At 42.5% G+C, this 12423-nt stretch overlaps 4 protein-coding genes across 8 annotated transcripts in view; 2 read left to right on the forward strand and 2 right to left on the reverse strand.

The window, feature by feature from the left end:
- Positions 1-111: 111 nt before the first annotated feature.
- Positions 112-876, reverse strand: LOC6538511 (mediator of RNA polymerase II transcription subunit 28). Its single transcript, XM_002098997.4, has one exon. It carries the CDS (start codon positions 776-778, stop codon positions 206-208), a length of 573 nt encoding a protein of 190 aa, XP_002099033.1. The 5' UTR covers positions 779-876; the 3' UTR covers positions 112-205.
- Positions 877-955: 79 nt separating this feature from the next.
- LOC6538512 lies at positions 956-2251 on the forward strand. The gene has a single exon (XM_002098998.3). It carries the CDS (start codon positions 1037-1039, stop codon positions 2126-2128), a length of 1092 nt encoding a protein of 363 aa, XP_002099034.1. The 5' UTR covers positions 956-1036; the 3' UTR covers positions 2129-2251.
- LOC6538513 (vacuolar protein sorting-associated protein 33B) lies at positions 2139-4441 on the reverse strand. Its single transcript, XM_002098999.4, has 4 exons — positions 4325-4441; positions 4169-4269; positions 3793-4111; positions 2139-3728 (listed from the first exon to the last, which is right to left on the reverse strand). Exons 1-4 carry the CDS (start codon positions 4379-4381, stop codon positions 2283-2285), a joined length of 1923 nt encoding a protein of 640 aa, XP_002099035.1. The 5' UTR covers positions 4382-4441; the 3' UTR covers positions 2139-2282.
- Positions 4442-4876: 435 nt separating this feature from the next.
- Positions 4877-12423, forward strand: part of LOC6538519 (furin-like protease 1) — a 136233-nt gene continuing 128686 nt past the window's right edge. For 4 of the 5 annotated variants that reach the window (XM_039376386.2, XM_015193413.3, XM_015193414.3 and 1 more), the window contains exon 1: positions 4877-5476. The gene's annotated coding sequence lies outside the window, so the exon portion shown is untranslated. The remainder of the gene's footprint in view (positions 5477-12423) is intronic. The other variant, XM_015193415.3, reaches the window with a different exon arrangement.

Below are 12423 nucleotides of genomic sequence, written 5' to 3' on the forward strand. Positions count from 1 at the left end.
TGCGTAACCATTTTTCTCCACCAAACTTCATGTTTTGCAGATAATGGGATGGATTAATAATAATAAAGGAACCAGTATCTTTCTTCATATAGGGATTATAAAATCGTTAAGTGATATATAATCAGTTTATTTAACTACACGAGATACAAGTAGACTAATTCAGGTCTATACAAAATTACAAGCTAAAAGGAATGCATTCCCCAGTTCATTTGGGTGGCATTTGTCTGCCCATCATGCGGAGCTGCTGCATTTGCTGCGCCTGCAGCATGTGCTGTGGACTGGGTTGCATGGGTCCGCCGGGCTGCATTGCACCCGGTGGCATTCCGGGCATCATTCCTGGTCGCGGCGGAGTACCGCCCATGGGTGGCATTCCGCCACCGGGACCCTGCAGCATGCCAGCTCCAATCGGCGGCGTGGGGCGACTGTGGACGCCCTGTTGGATGTCCGACAGGCAGGCCTTCCACTCCTCGAGGCGATTGTAGTGCTTCTGGAGAAGCGTCTCCTTGCGCTGAATCTCGATGCTCAGGTCCTGATTCTCGTCCTTGATCAGCATGTAGGGCTTCAGCGTGGAGACGAGGAAGCGCTTCTGCAGGAAGAACGCCTCCATTTGGCGGGCCACGTCTATGAAGCGATTGGTGGTCTTCTGTACCTCCAGGTCGATTTCCTCCTTGTTTGTCCCAGAGTTCGGTTCCTGTTTGGTCAGCGACAGCAGGCACGACTGGAAGGCCTCCTCGAACTCGTCCATCAGGTTACCGCCGCCGGGCTCGTTGCTGGCCATGATTTCAAGAGCTTTGACAGTCGAATAAACAATTAAATACAAAGAACTTCGCCGGTTCAGCGGGAACAACAAAAAATCAGCAACACAATTTCGGCAGAGTTGCTACGTTTTGCAAAGTGATAAAGTGTAATCTTATCGATAATATATGATAGTCTACGATAAACATACATCTATCGATAGTCACAATCGCGGCTTGCATGCGGCTGTTTATGTAAACAAAAAGTTTGAAAACTAAATGACTACAAATTGTGCACCAAGATGACTGCCCAAATGATTCAACGCGGCCTGCACACCGCTCGCTCCTGTCTGTTGGCCAGAGTTCCACGTCGCGCCAATCCCGGACTGGGATACCAGCTGGAGCAGCTGCAGGAGCATCCAGCAAAGAGCGGCGAAGCTAGTGAGGATTACGCCGACCTGGAGTCGGATTTCATGGATGTGCAGAAGACGCACCGCCAATACGAGAAGGAACAGCAACAGCACCGCGATCGCATCCGTCAGTTTATGATAAAGCACAAGTATTTCCGGGACGCCAAGTTGCCCAACCTCTTGCTCCATGCCGAAAAGGAGCAGATGCGTCTGCTCCACGAGCGAGATCCCGAAGAATGGAGCGAGGAGCGTTTGGCCGAGAGTTTTCCCGCCACTCCGGACATTGTGCAGAAAATTCTGAGGGCCAAGTGGCGACCAAGAAGTGTGCAAAGGATACGCTCCCACGATGAAACTGTTATTAAAAACTGGCAGCTTTTAAAGACGGGAAAGGGTGACTTCAGTATCCCACCTGCTCTCCTCCAGCATCTGCAGAAGTTCGCCGAGCGAAGGCGACAGGATCTGCGGGAACTAAAGACGCAGGATTGGCCCACAAAATCACAATTACCCACTCCGCAAGTCAACGAATTCCGCAAGCTGCTGGGCAGCAGTAGTTCCACACCAGAAGAGACGCCTCCACCACAAATCCCATCTGGCTATGTGGCACAACCGTCTGTTGCCGAAGATGAAACCTATTTGCTGGATAAAATCCGTAATAAAAAGAAGATGCGCCTGCAGGAGCTTAAAGAGCTGCAGTTAGTTGAGTCTGTGCCCACAGTTCCAGAGGAACTGAAGCGACCCATCGAAAATCCCAGTGGCACCGGATTCCTGCCCAGCTTCGTGCCCAAGTTTGCGAGTAGCGAGATTGTGATCAGTGCCGCGGATCAGCGCAAGTATGAAATAACCCACGTGAAAACACGCATCGTTATACCCCGAAAACTGCATCGCGAAGGCGCCACTTACCGGGTGGAGGATGCCTACTACGACGATGACGGGGAGCTGCTCTACAGAGTGCCTGGAATGACCAGAGCCGGTGGTGATAAGTAGCCAAATAATGTCGCTTTTAAGAAATATTTATTCGAAAAAAGAGCATTGTTTAAGTTGTAAATTTCAAAAATTGTTAATCACTAGCTTTGTCATCATTGCTGGTATAAAAATATATATAAAACAGTTGATACACAGATTCTTAGTTACTTCATGGTCAGTGGTTAAAGGCGGTGGCGATCAAATCGCTGCCCGCCATTAGGGAGTCGGATGCCACGGTTATTTGGGCACCTGTTAGCTTCGCCACAAAATCGCAGGCGGCGATTTCCGCATAACTGGCTCCGCCCACAATAAAAACAAAGAGATTCCTGAGACGCAGGGGGAAAACATCGTGATCTGCAACTCCGTTTGCCTTCAGCTGGCTGGCAAAGGCCTTGGGCGTGGTTCTGCCGCTGTCCAGATGAAGCTGCAGCCCTTCAATCATTCCCAGCTTCGAGGACAACTCCTCGGCACTATTGGTTTTCAGCAAAATGGAGCAGAGCTGCGCCACCAATGGGATGTAGGTGCCGTTGAAAACAAAACTAGGACACGACTGCAAGCCACTAGCTTGGCTTCTGGACGAGGAACCTCCATCCTGGCCATCTCCGCTGGAGGTGAGCAGCTTTAGCCGATTAGCGTTCGCCTGGAACTCGGTTTGCTGGAACTTGGGCAGAGGTAGATTTGAGAGCAGCTTGGTTGGCGCCTTCTTCTCAGCCACAAGTGGTGGCAATAAGCCCGCCTGCGACAACTGCTGGAACACACCCAGTTCCTGGTGTCCAAACAGATTGCAGTAGTTCCTCGCAAAGATCTGCAGCTCCTCGGGCGCCACGCCAACGCAGTGATGCAACAGGCACAGCAGTCGCAGAGTGTTGTATCTCTGTCCGTCTGTGGTCAACAGCTCGTCGATCTCGCTCAGCAATCGCTTCCTTGAATCATTGTTAAGTATGTCCTCCTCCAGGGTTTGCAGCTTCCTGAAGTTTCCCATCATTTGGATCACAATCTCGCTGGCATTCAGATGCCTGAGGACTTTGCTTTTGAGCTCGGTTAGTTTGGGCAGCTTTCTGGCCACATAGTCGTGCATCTCGTCCAGCTGCATGTCATTGAGTTTCTGCAGTTCCAATCCCAGGGCTTTCACTTGTGCGTGAATCAAACTGCTAACCTGTGCGAACCTCTTGTAGCGATTATCGCCGTAGATCTCATCGGAGGTGGAGTTAAGTCGAATGGAACAGGGCTTGCTGGCTGGGTTTACGCCTGTCTTGGGCTTCTTTCCCTGGAGCAACTCCACACGCTGGCTGCTGATCTTGTTCTTGGAATTGTCTACCAGAATCTCGCCGGAACGTTGCTCGAAAACTTCTAAAAGAAGACCTGCATAGATGGCCGGAGTGAGCAAGCTGGCGGGGTAATCCTTATCCCGATCGATAACCAGCCAGCCGCCATAGTCCGGAGGATTTGTGGGTGCCGGGAGTTTGCCGAGAGTCTTCAGCATTTGCATTAGCTGCGACGAGTGATTACCAAAGCTAAGAATCAAGGACGGTTGCCCGCAAATCATCTGAAGCAATCGCAGGCTCTGGGCCATCGAAGGCAATGGAGACGTGTTTCTCTGGAGGTAGAGGCACTCGTACAGCTGAATGATAAGGATGTCCGATATAGAAACCTCTTTTGTTACTGTTATAGGTGCAGCTACTTACATTGGGCAGCTCCAAGCTAAGAACTCCCTGATCAAAGTAGATAAAGTCCCAGTTGAAGTGATGCAGTTGCACCAGTCCGTAGAGGCCAGCTTGTTCCAGCAGCGTTTGGAAATAGGAGTAGCAACTGGGCACACAGACTATGTGGTACATCTTCATGGCTATGTCCGGCATTTCCTCCAAGGCCACTGGTTGCAATTGCTTGAGTAGAGTCTGAAATGTGCCCAAAACACTGCGAATCATGTAGATGTGCACCTGATCAGCGGATCGGGGTAAAGGTTGTGCGGCATCATGTTTGTAGATCCTTTGAATGCCCTTCAGCCTGTTAAGGGGTATATATAAGTCGTATATGTTTATAAAATATGAATTAAACACCTACTTCAACCAGGAGGCAGTGACAACATGTTCCAGTGGCTTTATCAAGTCGGGCTCCAAAATCAACTCCTTTTTCCCAGGTATCGAACATAGTATGGAACAAAGCTGCAGTTGAATTACAGATAGTTAATAGTTTTCCTCTTCTGACGCACTATTTCACCTTCTCCTGGGCCACCAACTGGAATCCCTGCAGCTTTTTGTCCAGCGTCAAATCCATTCTTCGCCGAACAACACGAACAGCTGATGCAGCAGGGTAGCAAAATGTAAGGTGACGCACGCAAAATGTAAGTGACGCACGCAAAATGCAGTAAGGTTGTCACAAATCAATTATATATAGTTTTGAATTTGTTAATAATTTTCACAGTTAAATATGCAGTTTTAATAGTTATTCTTAACAATCTTTCAGGCAGACTCTGAAATATATAATTGAAATATTCAGATTTAATATATTCAACTTTTGACTTCACAACGCGTGGAGTTAATTTAAAAAACTATTTATAGCGCACAGTTTGAATTCCGACTAAATTGGAAACTTATTTCAAAGTTTATGCCTGCCGACTTGTTTACACTTAATATTTGTCTAATGCTTGGTTCGATTGTACAACTCACACGCTTTTGCCCCAATGTGCGAAGGCTGGTCGCTCACGAACTATCGAACCGGTTCGTCGTGCGCTTCCATCTCTAGTCGGGTATTTAAGCGCGTTTCGCTGCAAAAGTGTCAGTTTCGTTCCAAATTCCGAAGCGAGAGATTGTCGTGGGAGGTTGTTGCGCGCGCCCTGTTCGCATTTATGTGTTTTTATCGTGATTCTGTCAACCGAAATCATATGTTTTTAGCCAGGAGAGAGACGATTGCCAGAACAGCAGCAAAACGGGCGGTGTACTGCGGTGAAAAATTGAAAATTAGCAAGCGCACGGCACACACAGTGATTAAGGCGAATTAAATCGGAATTAAAATATGGTTAGCCATTCGAATTGCGTGAAATAAAATCGTGAAGAAAAACCAGAAAACAAATTTGTTATCGCTCTCCGTCTCTTTCTCTCTCCCATTCTCGCTGCGATTTGCTCTCCGTGTGTTTATGTCTCAGCTGTCCAAGTGTGTGTGCGTCCCGTGTGTGTGTGCGGGTGTGTGTGACGTATGTGCGTGCAAGCGTTTGTGATTTTATGTTGTTGTTTTGCCTGCTTTCGCGTGAAATTCAACAACAACATAAGCAGCAATAGCAACTACAACAAGCAAAGCAACAGCCAACAACAAATTTAAATTGAGATTTTCCATACAATCCAAAGTTACAGGCGCCTATTTTCCAGTCATCAGGTGAGCTAGCACTTACTTTGTTTATAAATAAATTGGTTTTGGCGAATGTGGGTGAAACTGTGCGAAAATAGGTGCGAAAATATCTGAAATATTTAATCTAATGACAAAAATAGCCGTGCGGTCTGGTTTGTTGTTGTTATTTTTTTTTTGGGGAATTGCAGCTTGTTGCATGTACTCGGCTTCTCTTTTGTGCCGCAGATTCGTCTCTTTTTTTACCGCTCTCTCCTTTTCGCTCTGTCCTGGTTGCAGTTTTACATTGTTGCCTTTGTCAATCATTATCTTTGTGATTTCGTTTCGTTTCATTTCATTTCGTTCTGTTTTTGTTTTAGTTGCTAACATTATTTTCTTATAGTCTGTGTGTGTGTCTTCTTCGCGTTTTCTTTGCGGTTCAATTGTTGTTGCGATACCGGTTTGTGCAGCTATCTCACTCTGGCACGCTGCACAGGTTGCCGTTTAGTTTACTTTTAGTTTTCCTATTCTTTGCGCTCCCGTGCCGTCTAATCGCATCTTCTTCTTCGCGCTCATCTTTCTAATGTCCGTGTGTTGTTGCTGTTGCCCCTCCCAATTATGCTTTATTTGTTTGTGTCTCCCTCTCTCCCATTAAAAATAAGTTTTGCTCTCGGATTTATAATTTATTGGCCTTTCGATTTATTTAAAAGTTTAATTTTTGCCCAGACTGTTCAACTTTTGTTAATTGCCCAAAAGTTTTAAAAGGTTTTTAAGTAGTTTAGCTTGGAACAGGTTTTTCAACAGAACGTTTTGTTAGGCGAGTCACGTTAGCATGTTTTAACAAAATCAGATTTATAATTTATAGGTTGAAATTCCAAATAATTTAGTATTTACGCTCATATTCTTTTTCTATTTATTATTCATTATTGTAAGTTTGCTCTCGAAAGTGAGAGAAAGTTTTAAAAATGAATCATCACAAAGTTGCAGTGAGCAATTTAGACTAAACAAATTTGAAGAGAATTGTTTGTAATTTCCTGTATAAATAAGCATAAATCAAAAATAATGAGTACTGCTTGTTTTCACTGGAAATATCTCTGAAAATAATGTTCTTTCAAATTATTATCTATCGCTTAAGGAATGTTTGTTTGTTTTTAAAGTAATAATTACATTCATATTGCAAATGATACATTTTATTAATCATAAGTGTTGTTATTCCTTAGTTTGTTTAAAAAAAGAGATTCATGCGAATTTGAAATTCCGCTGAATTTTCGAGGCCGTCGGGGTTTCTCAATTCGATTTCTAGTGCGAGATGCGCTCCACTTGCCCAATAAAAACAATAATAAGCAGCCAGCAAAGCAAATCGAAATAATTCATTTGCATTTACTTGGGTAAATAAACAACACCATCGCCCGAAGGTGATTCCAATCCCAATCCAAATCCAAATCGCACCTCCCCCATAAATTCTCTTGCCAAAGTTCGGCACTAATTAAAACCTGAAACAAATTACGCATCTACGGGGGTGAAAGAAACGGAACAAGAACTTGTGCAAACAGCAATGATTTTGAAAAAGAAAGCAGAAAGCATTTCTGCAACGTGCGTTGCTCTTGGATATTTTTTCCTTTTATTATTCCAAACCCCCTAAACCCCCTATCCCTCCAATCTTCCATTTGCTCCCCCCAAAAAGATTCTCGTTTTTGTTCGCCGTGTGGAGGCGTGTGAATTTTCGTCGGTTTGATGTCTGTTTTTGCTCTGCTCATTTCCACGCTCACACATCAAACCCAATTAGTATTGTTCTTCTGTTGGCATATGGCAAATATTTCCATTTGTCTGTTTGTGCACATATGTACATATAAATTGCTTTGTATTAGCTTCGTTTCACTCGATTTCGATTTCTGGTGTTTGGCGTAAGTCTGTTTAAAAATGTAATTATTCCCATACTTTGCGGTTCTATTTTTGGGCAGCTTTCTTCGGCACTTTTGAACACAGGTGTTGGGAAAATGTGATTGAAGTTTCTTAGCTGATTTGTGCTTTTGCTTGGTAACGAATTTCTTTAAAGAACACATCCATTACGTGTTTGTGTATTACAATTGCATTATTTTTAGTCCCAAAAAGGGACACATAGGTACATACATATATGTATCTGTAAAAAGTGAGCGTTTTATTTTAGCACACTCATCAAAAAACCGCAAACAATCGCGGCAAGTCGCACTCATGCGTTTCTTCCCATTAGGGTGACTCACTCGACCCACGAAGACAAGAGAAATAACAAAGAATTGTTCATTCTACGGCATTCTTCGTTCTTCGCTCTTCAGCTTTCATCATTTCTTTGGGGCGGGAGCACTGAGCCATGTTTGTTTTTCTTTCGCCGAACCAGAATGGCGAAAGTGAGCCCACCTCGAGTTGCGACATATGTACATATATATGGATATATGTTGAGGATATAGAATCTGGGATGGATGGCTGGGCAGCACCTATCCATCCGAACGACCGACTGACTGCCTTGGGCAAAGTATTTTGGCGCGTGTCCAAGTAGAAACAAAGAAAAGCAACGAAAGGTGCGGCAGATATAGCAAATAAATCAGCAAATCGTTATTTTGCCACTATGTTCGTGGAACTGAATTTACTTTGAAAAGTGCCTACGTCTCAACGCTCCAGATGAATTAATACATGCAATATATTCTCTATACTTGATTTGTATATTTTAGGAAAATGGTTCTTTTAATAAAGCAGATGTGTCGGAGAAACCAGTTTCAGAACAATTTTTATTTATGCATAAATTTTCAATTTAAACTGATAAATAGCAAAATGTTTGATTTTACGTTTTGCCCAAAATCAACTTTGTACCTATTTTTAGAATAAAGTAAATACAAACAGGCGATAAGATAAACAGCTCTGATCAGAGGTCATTGCAAATTTTCGACTTTGGACTCTGGAAAATTAAAAAAATTGCAAACTTAATTGGAAATTCGGGGAAAAAATTTATGCAAAGCAGCTAGTCAGCCATTAGGTTAACTTCTTTCGACACGGCCAATTCATTTGGAAAACCTAGCCACCTAGCCACCTGCCAACCATTTCACATCGATGGCTTTCACAAGTCCGGGGTTTTCACATCCTCGTCTTAAACGCTGCCTAGCCGAAAAATGACGGCACTCAAGCGCAGAAGGAAAATCGGTTTTCCTCTCTGGTCTGGATTGCTTTGGTCGTGCAATCTCCAGTTTAGTTCCCTCGAATTTTCTCACCTTTCTCAGCAATTTGAGCGCGCGGCAACGTGCCACGCATAGCTGAGAAGGCGGAAAAGCGTTTGACGCGACTCCGTCTCAGCGTTTTTCCTACTTTCCCTCGATCTGCCTGCCTCGCACCCCCACCCCCACCCCCATCCTTTGTTTATTCGGTTCAGTTTGAATTTCCCGCGATGTCGCCGACCAAAAAAAAAAAAGGCAGGCAAAAACCAAACAAAAGCGGAACCAACTAGTTAGGTTAACTCTCTTAGAAACTGCCGACGTACATAGAAGGCCAGAGTTGTCGGATCTTTAAAATCACACCTCAAGTTTCAAAACCTCGATTCTAAACAATTTATACCATTTTAGAAACGAGCCAAATACTGTTCATTTATATAAATTTTTGCGTTTTTGCAGCTATTTAGTTTACGAACTTTAACAAAAAAGCTGTATTATTATAAATATCAAATTTCTAGATATTATGACAGAAAATCTCAAGTGTCAACACTATTTGCCAGTTTTTTTTTGCTAAATGAACGAGGCGATGAAGACAAAAGGCCAGATTTGACCAATTGAAACGAGCTGAACTCTTTATTTTGCACTTTGACTCAGCAGAAATTTCTTTTGTTTTTCGTTTGGCTAGTTCCTCCTGGAGTAGACACCACAAAAAAGATACAAAAATACTTTAAGTCAAATCCACCGGATATTGCAAATTTTGCGTTTCTTCTGGTTCGGTTCAATGGTCACTCGTGATCTTATCTTGAGCAATTCTTCGTTGATTCTACTCTGATTATATTAGTTATTTTTAGGGGGTGAATATATATGTTCTGCACTTACCAACAAAAAAGAAGTATAGTTCTAACTTATATTTATTTTCGCAAAAATCAAGTAAAACTAAGTCACCATGTTTACTCGTTTTATGATCCAAAATTCTTTTTATGCTCGGGATATTTTGCGATAATACAAGTGCCTTCTTTTGGGATAAAAATGAAAAAAGCTCGAAAATCAAGCAAAACTATCGATGCATTCTGTGCAGTCAACCAAGTTGACGTTTGCTAACAAAATACGCTAGAAATATGAACAAGGAAAACTGTTTATATGTTTGTTTACCAACAAAGGCAGTACTCCCAACTCAGCCCCCTCATCTCCCCGTTCACTTTCTTCAATGTCGAAGAAATGTTGCACACGAAAATATATTCAAAAAGCTTCTGCATTTTAACACATGATTTCATATGCAAATATGAACAATGCAAAGAATATGGGGAGTAGAAACGAGATGCCGAGACGAAAATTTATGGGAAATCACAAAATTTATGGCATTTCTTGGTGGCAGCGAGTGGGACAGAGAATGCGACAGAGAGAGAGAGAGGTGGATATATAATATCTGGGAAAACTCCGTGCAGAGTTGGCAAGAAGTTGATGTTGTCTAAGCTGTTTTCCCCGTTCATTTTCCGCTCTCTAGCTCGTTTTTCACTTACTTTTCTTGTTTGCCAAAGTTATACAATTTTTTGAGTGTATAAGTGTGTGTTTTTGTGTGTGTGTGTTTGTACTTTTTGGCACGTGACAATAAATTGTTGTTTGTTGTCTCCCGCCGTATTTGTTGTTCGCTGTTCGTTGTCGTTGTCTTGTAAGAAAGCCCGTAGAGAAGTGTGTCATAAATGTCATAGTTAATATTTGCTGCTCTGTAAATTTTTTGGCTCTTTTTGCCAACTTGGGAAGCTCACTGCTTTATAAATAAAAAGTACAAAAAAAGCATAAAACGTATATCGCAGCGCTCTGTCAACCTTGACCCAGCAAAAAAACAAAGGCGTTCGCGTCGAAGTGAGATGGGGATGTTCCATGCGAGGCGATATAAATTGCACAGCCAGCAAATTTATGGATTTAACTCAGTACCCCAACCAATAACCCACAAAAGTTTCAGACGCAGTTACTCGTATTTTCAATTAGAGAAGCACTGCCAAAGACAGGAAATCAGTGCAAAAAAAAAAAAATGGTAGTGCTAATGAAACTTGATTTAAAATAGAGCGAAAATTGGAAAGCAAAAACCCAGAGGTTGCTGAAAATAGAACTCATAAACTTATTATTATTTTTTAAACTAACTGGTTTTTATTTTACTCATAAATTTATCCAATATGTGCCGTAAAAAACAATAGTGTTATTTACTATTTCATAAGCTGAACATTCATCGCGGTAAAGCTGAATAAATTTATTAAGCAATCGCACTGCATTTTCATTTTCTATTATTTATAGTGCGGTTTCGGTAGAAACTGAGGTTCCATAAATAAAAAATACTTGAAAACTTTTAAAACCCAACTTGGCCATGAAACTTGGTTAATTTTTTATAAGCCGACCATTTCTGCTAATGGTTTTGGATTTCGCACATCAATGGCTATTTGTAGTGCTAAGTTAAGGGATTTCTAATTCACTGAACTACGACTATATGTATCTTTAAAACACACTTCGCTTCCGAGTTGTTTGCTCCGCCGGCTACAATCATGCAATCAACTTAACCCTGAAACTTGTTCGCAACAATTTGCGTCGATAAAAACCACAAAGCTGAAATTCAATCGACATATTGCAGTGGCTTTCGGTTGCCTTGAACAATCGCAATCAGAACGAGCAGGTCAGAGCGAACGAGCTGATAATACGCATTAATCTCTCACCTGCCGAGCACCTGAAGAGCACCAGCTAGAATCTACAGAACTATGAAAATGAAATGCGGGAAAAGCGTGAGGGAAAACTGTAAAATTGTTCACCTTGCAAGCTCGGAAAAGCAGCAAAGCACTCACATCAAAAAAAAACAAGAGAGAACGCTATAGTCGAGTTCCCCGACTATCTGATACCCGTTACTCAGCTAGTGTAAGTGCGAAGGACAGTTTTTGGCGGTTTGTGGGCGTTAGAGTGGGCGTGGCCAAAAGTTTTTTGGCGAATATATAGAAATTTACAAGACTAATACAAAAATGAAAAAATATCAAAACATTTTTCAAAAATGTGGGCGTGGCAGCTTTGGGCGGTTTGTGGGCGTTAGAGTGGGCGTGGCAAAGAGTTTTTTTGCAAATCGATAGAAATTTTCAAGACCAATACAAAAATGAAAAAATATTAAAACATTTTTCAAAAGTGTGGGCGTGGCAGTTTTGGGCGGTTTGTGGGCGTTAGAGTGGGCGTGGCAAAAAGTTTTTTTGCATATCGATAGAAATTTACAAGACCAATACAAAAATGAAAAAATATTAAAACATTTTTCAAAAGTGTGGGCGTCGCAGTTTTGGGCGGTTTGTGGGCGTTAGAGTGGGCGTGGCAGCATGATTCGACAAACTTGCGCTGCGTCTATGTCCCTGGAGTCTGTATGCCTAATCTCAACTTTCTAGCTTTTGTAGTTCCTGAGATCTTGACGTTCATACGGACAGACAGACGGACGGACAGACGGACAGACGGACAGACGGACAGACGGACAGACGGACGGACAGACGGACATGGCCAAATCGACTTGGCTATTGATCCTGATCAAGAATATATATACTTTATATGGTCGGAAACGCTTCCTTCTGCCTGTTACATACTTTTCAACGAATCTAGTATACCCTTTTACTCTACGAGTAACGGGTATAAAAAAAAATGTTCATTATTGTTTTTGTTTCTCCTGTTGCTTTTCCGATGGCTTTAGTTTTCTGATTGCAGCTCAGTTCTTCTGCTCGTTGGCTGTATTTTATTTTTTATTGTTGGCTGGCTGCTCTTGGCCTAAAGTTGATTGCATGACATTGTTCTTAGCCAGCTCCCTTGTGT

Source organism: Drosophila yakuba, chromosome 3R, assembly GCF_016746365.2.
Source record: "Drosophila yakuba strain Tai18E2 chromosome 3R, Prin_Dyak_Tai18E2_2.1, whole genome shotgun sequence".
In the NCBI taxonomy this organism is placed as follows: domain Eukaryota; kingdom Metazoa; phylum Arthropoda; class Insecta; order Diptera; family Drosophilidae; genus Drosophila; species Drosophila yakuba.

Coding starts and splice junctions, on each gene's coding strand:
- LOC6538513 (XM_002098999.4), bottom strand. CDS start 4,381: ATGGATTTGACGCTGGACAAAAAGCTGCAGGGATTCCAGTTGGTGGCC. Junction 4,270..4,324: donor AGTTGGTGGCCCAGGAGAAG/GTGAAATAGTGC, acceptor ATTCAACTGCAG/CTTTGTTCCATACTATGTTC. Junction 4,112..4,168: donor GTCACTGCCTCCTGGTTGAA/GTAGGTGTTTAA, acceptor ACCCCTTAACAG/GCTGAAGGGCATTCAAAGGA.
- LOC6538511 (XM_002098997.4), bottom strand. CDS start 778: ATGGCCAGCAACGAGCCCGGCGGCGGTAACCTGATGGACGAGTTCGAG.
- LOC6538512 (XM_002098998.3), top strand. CDS start 1,037: ATGACTGCCCAAATGATTCAACGCGGCCTGCACACCGCTCGCTCCTGT.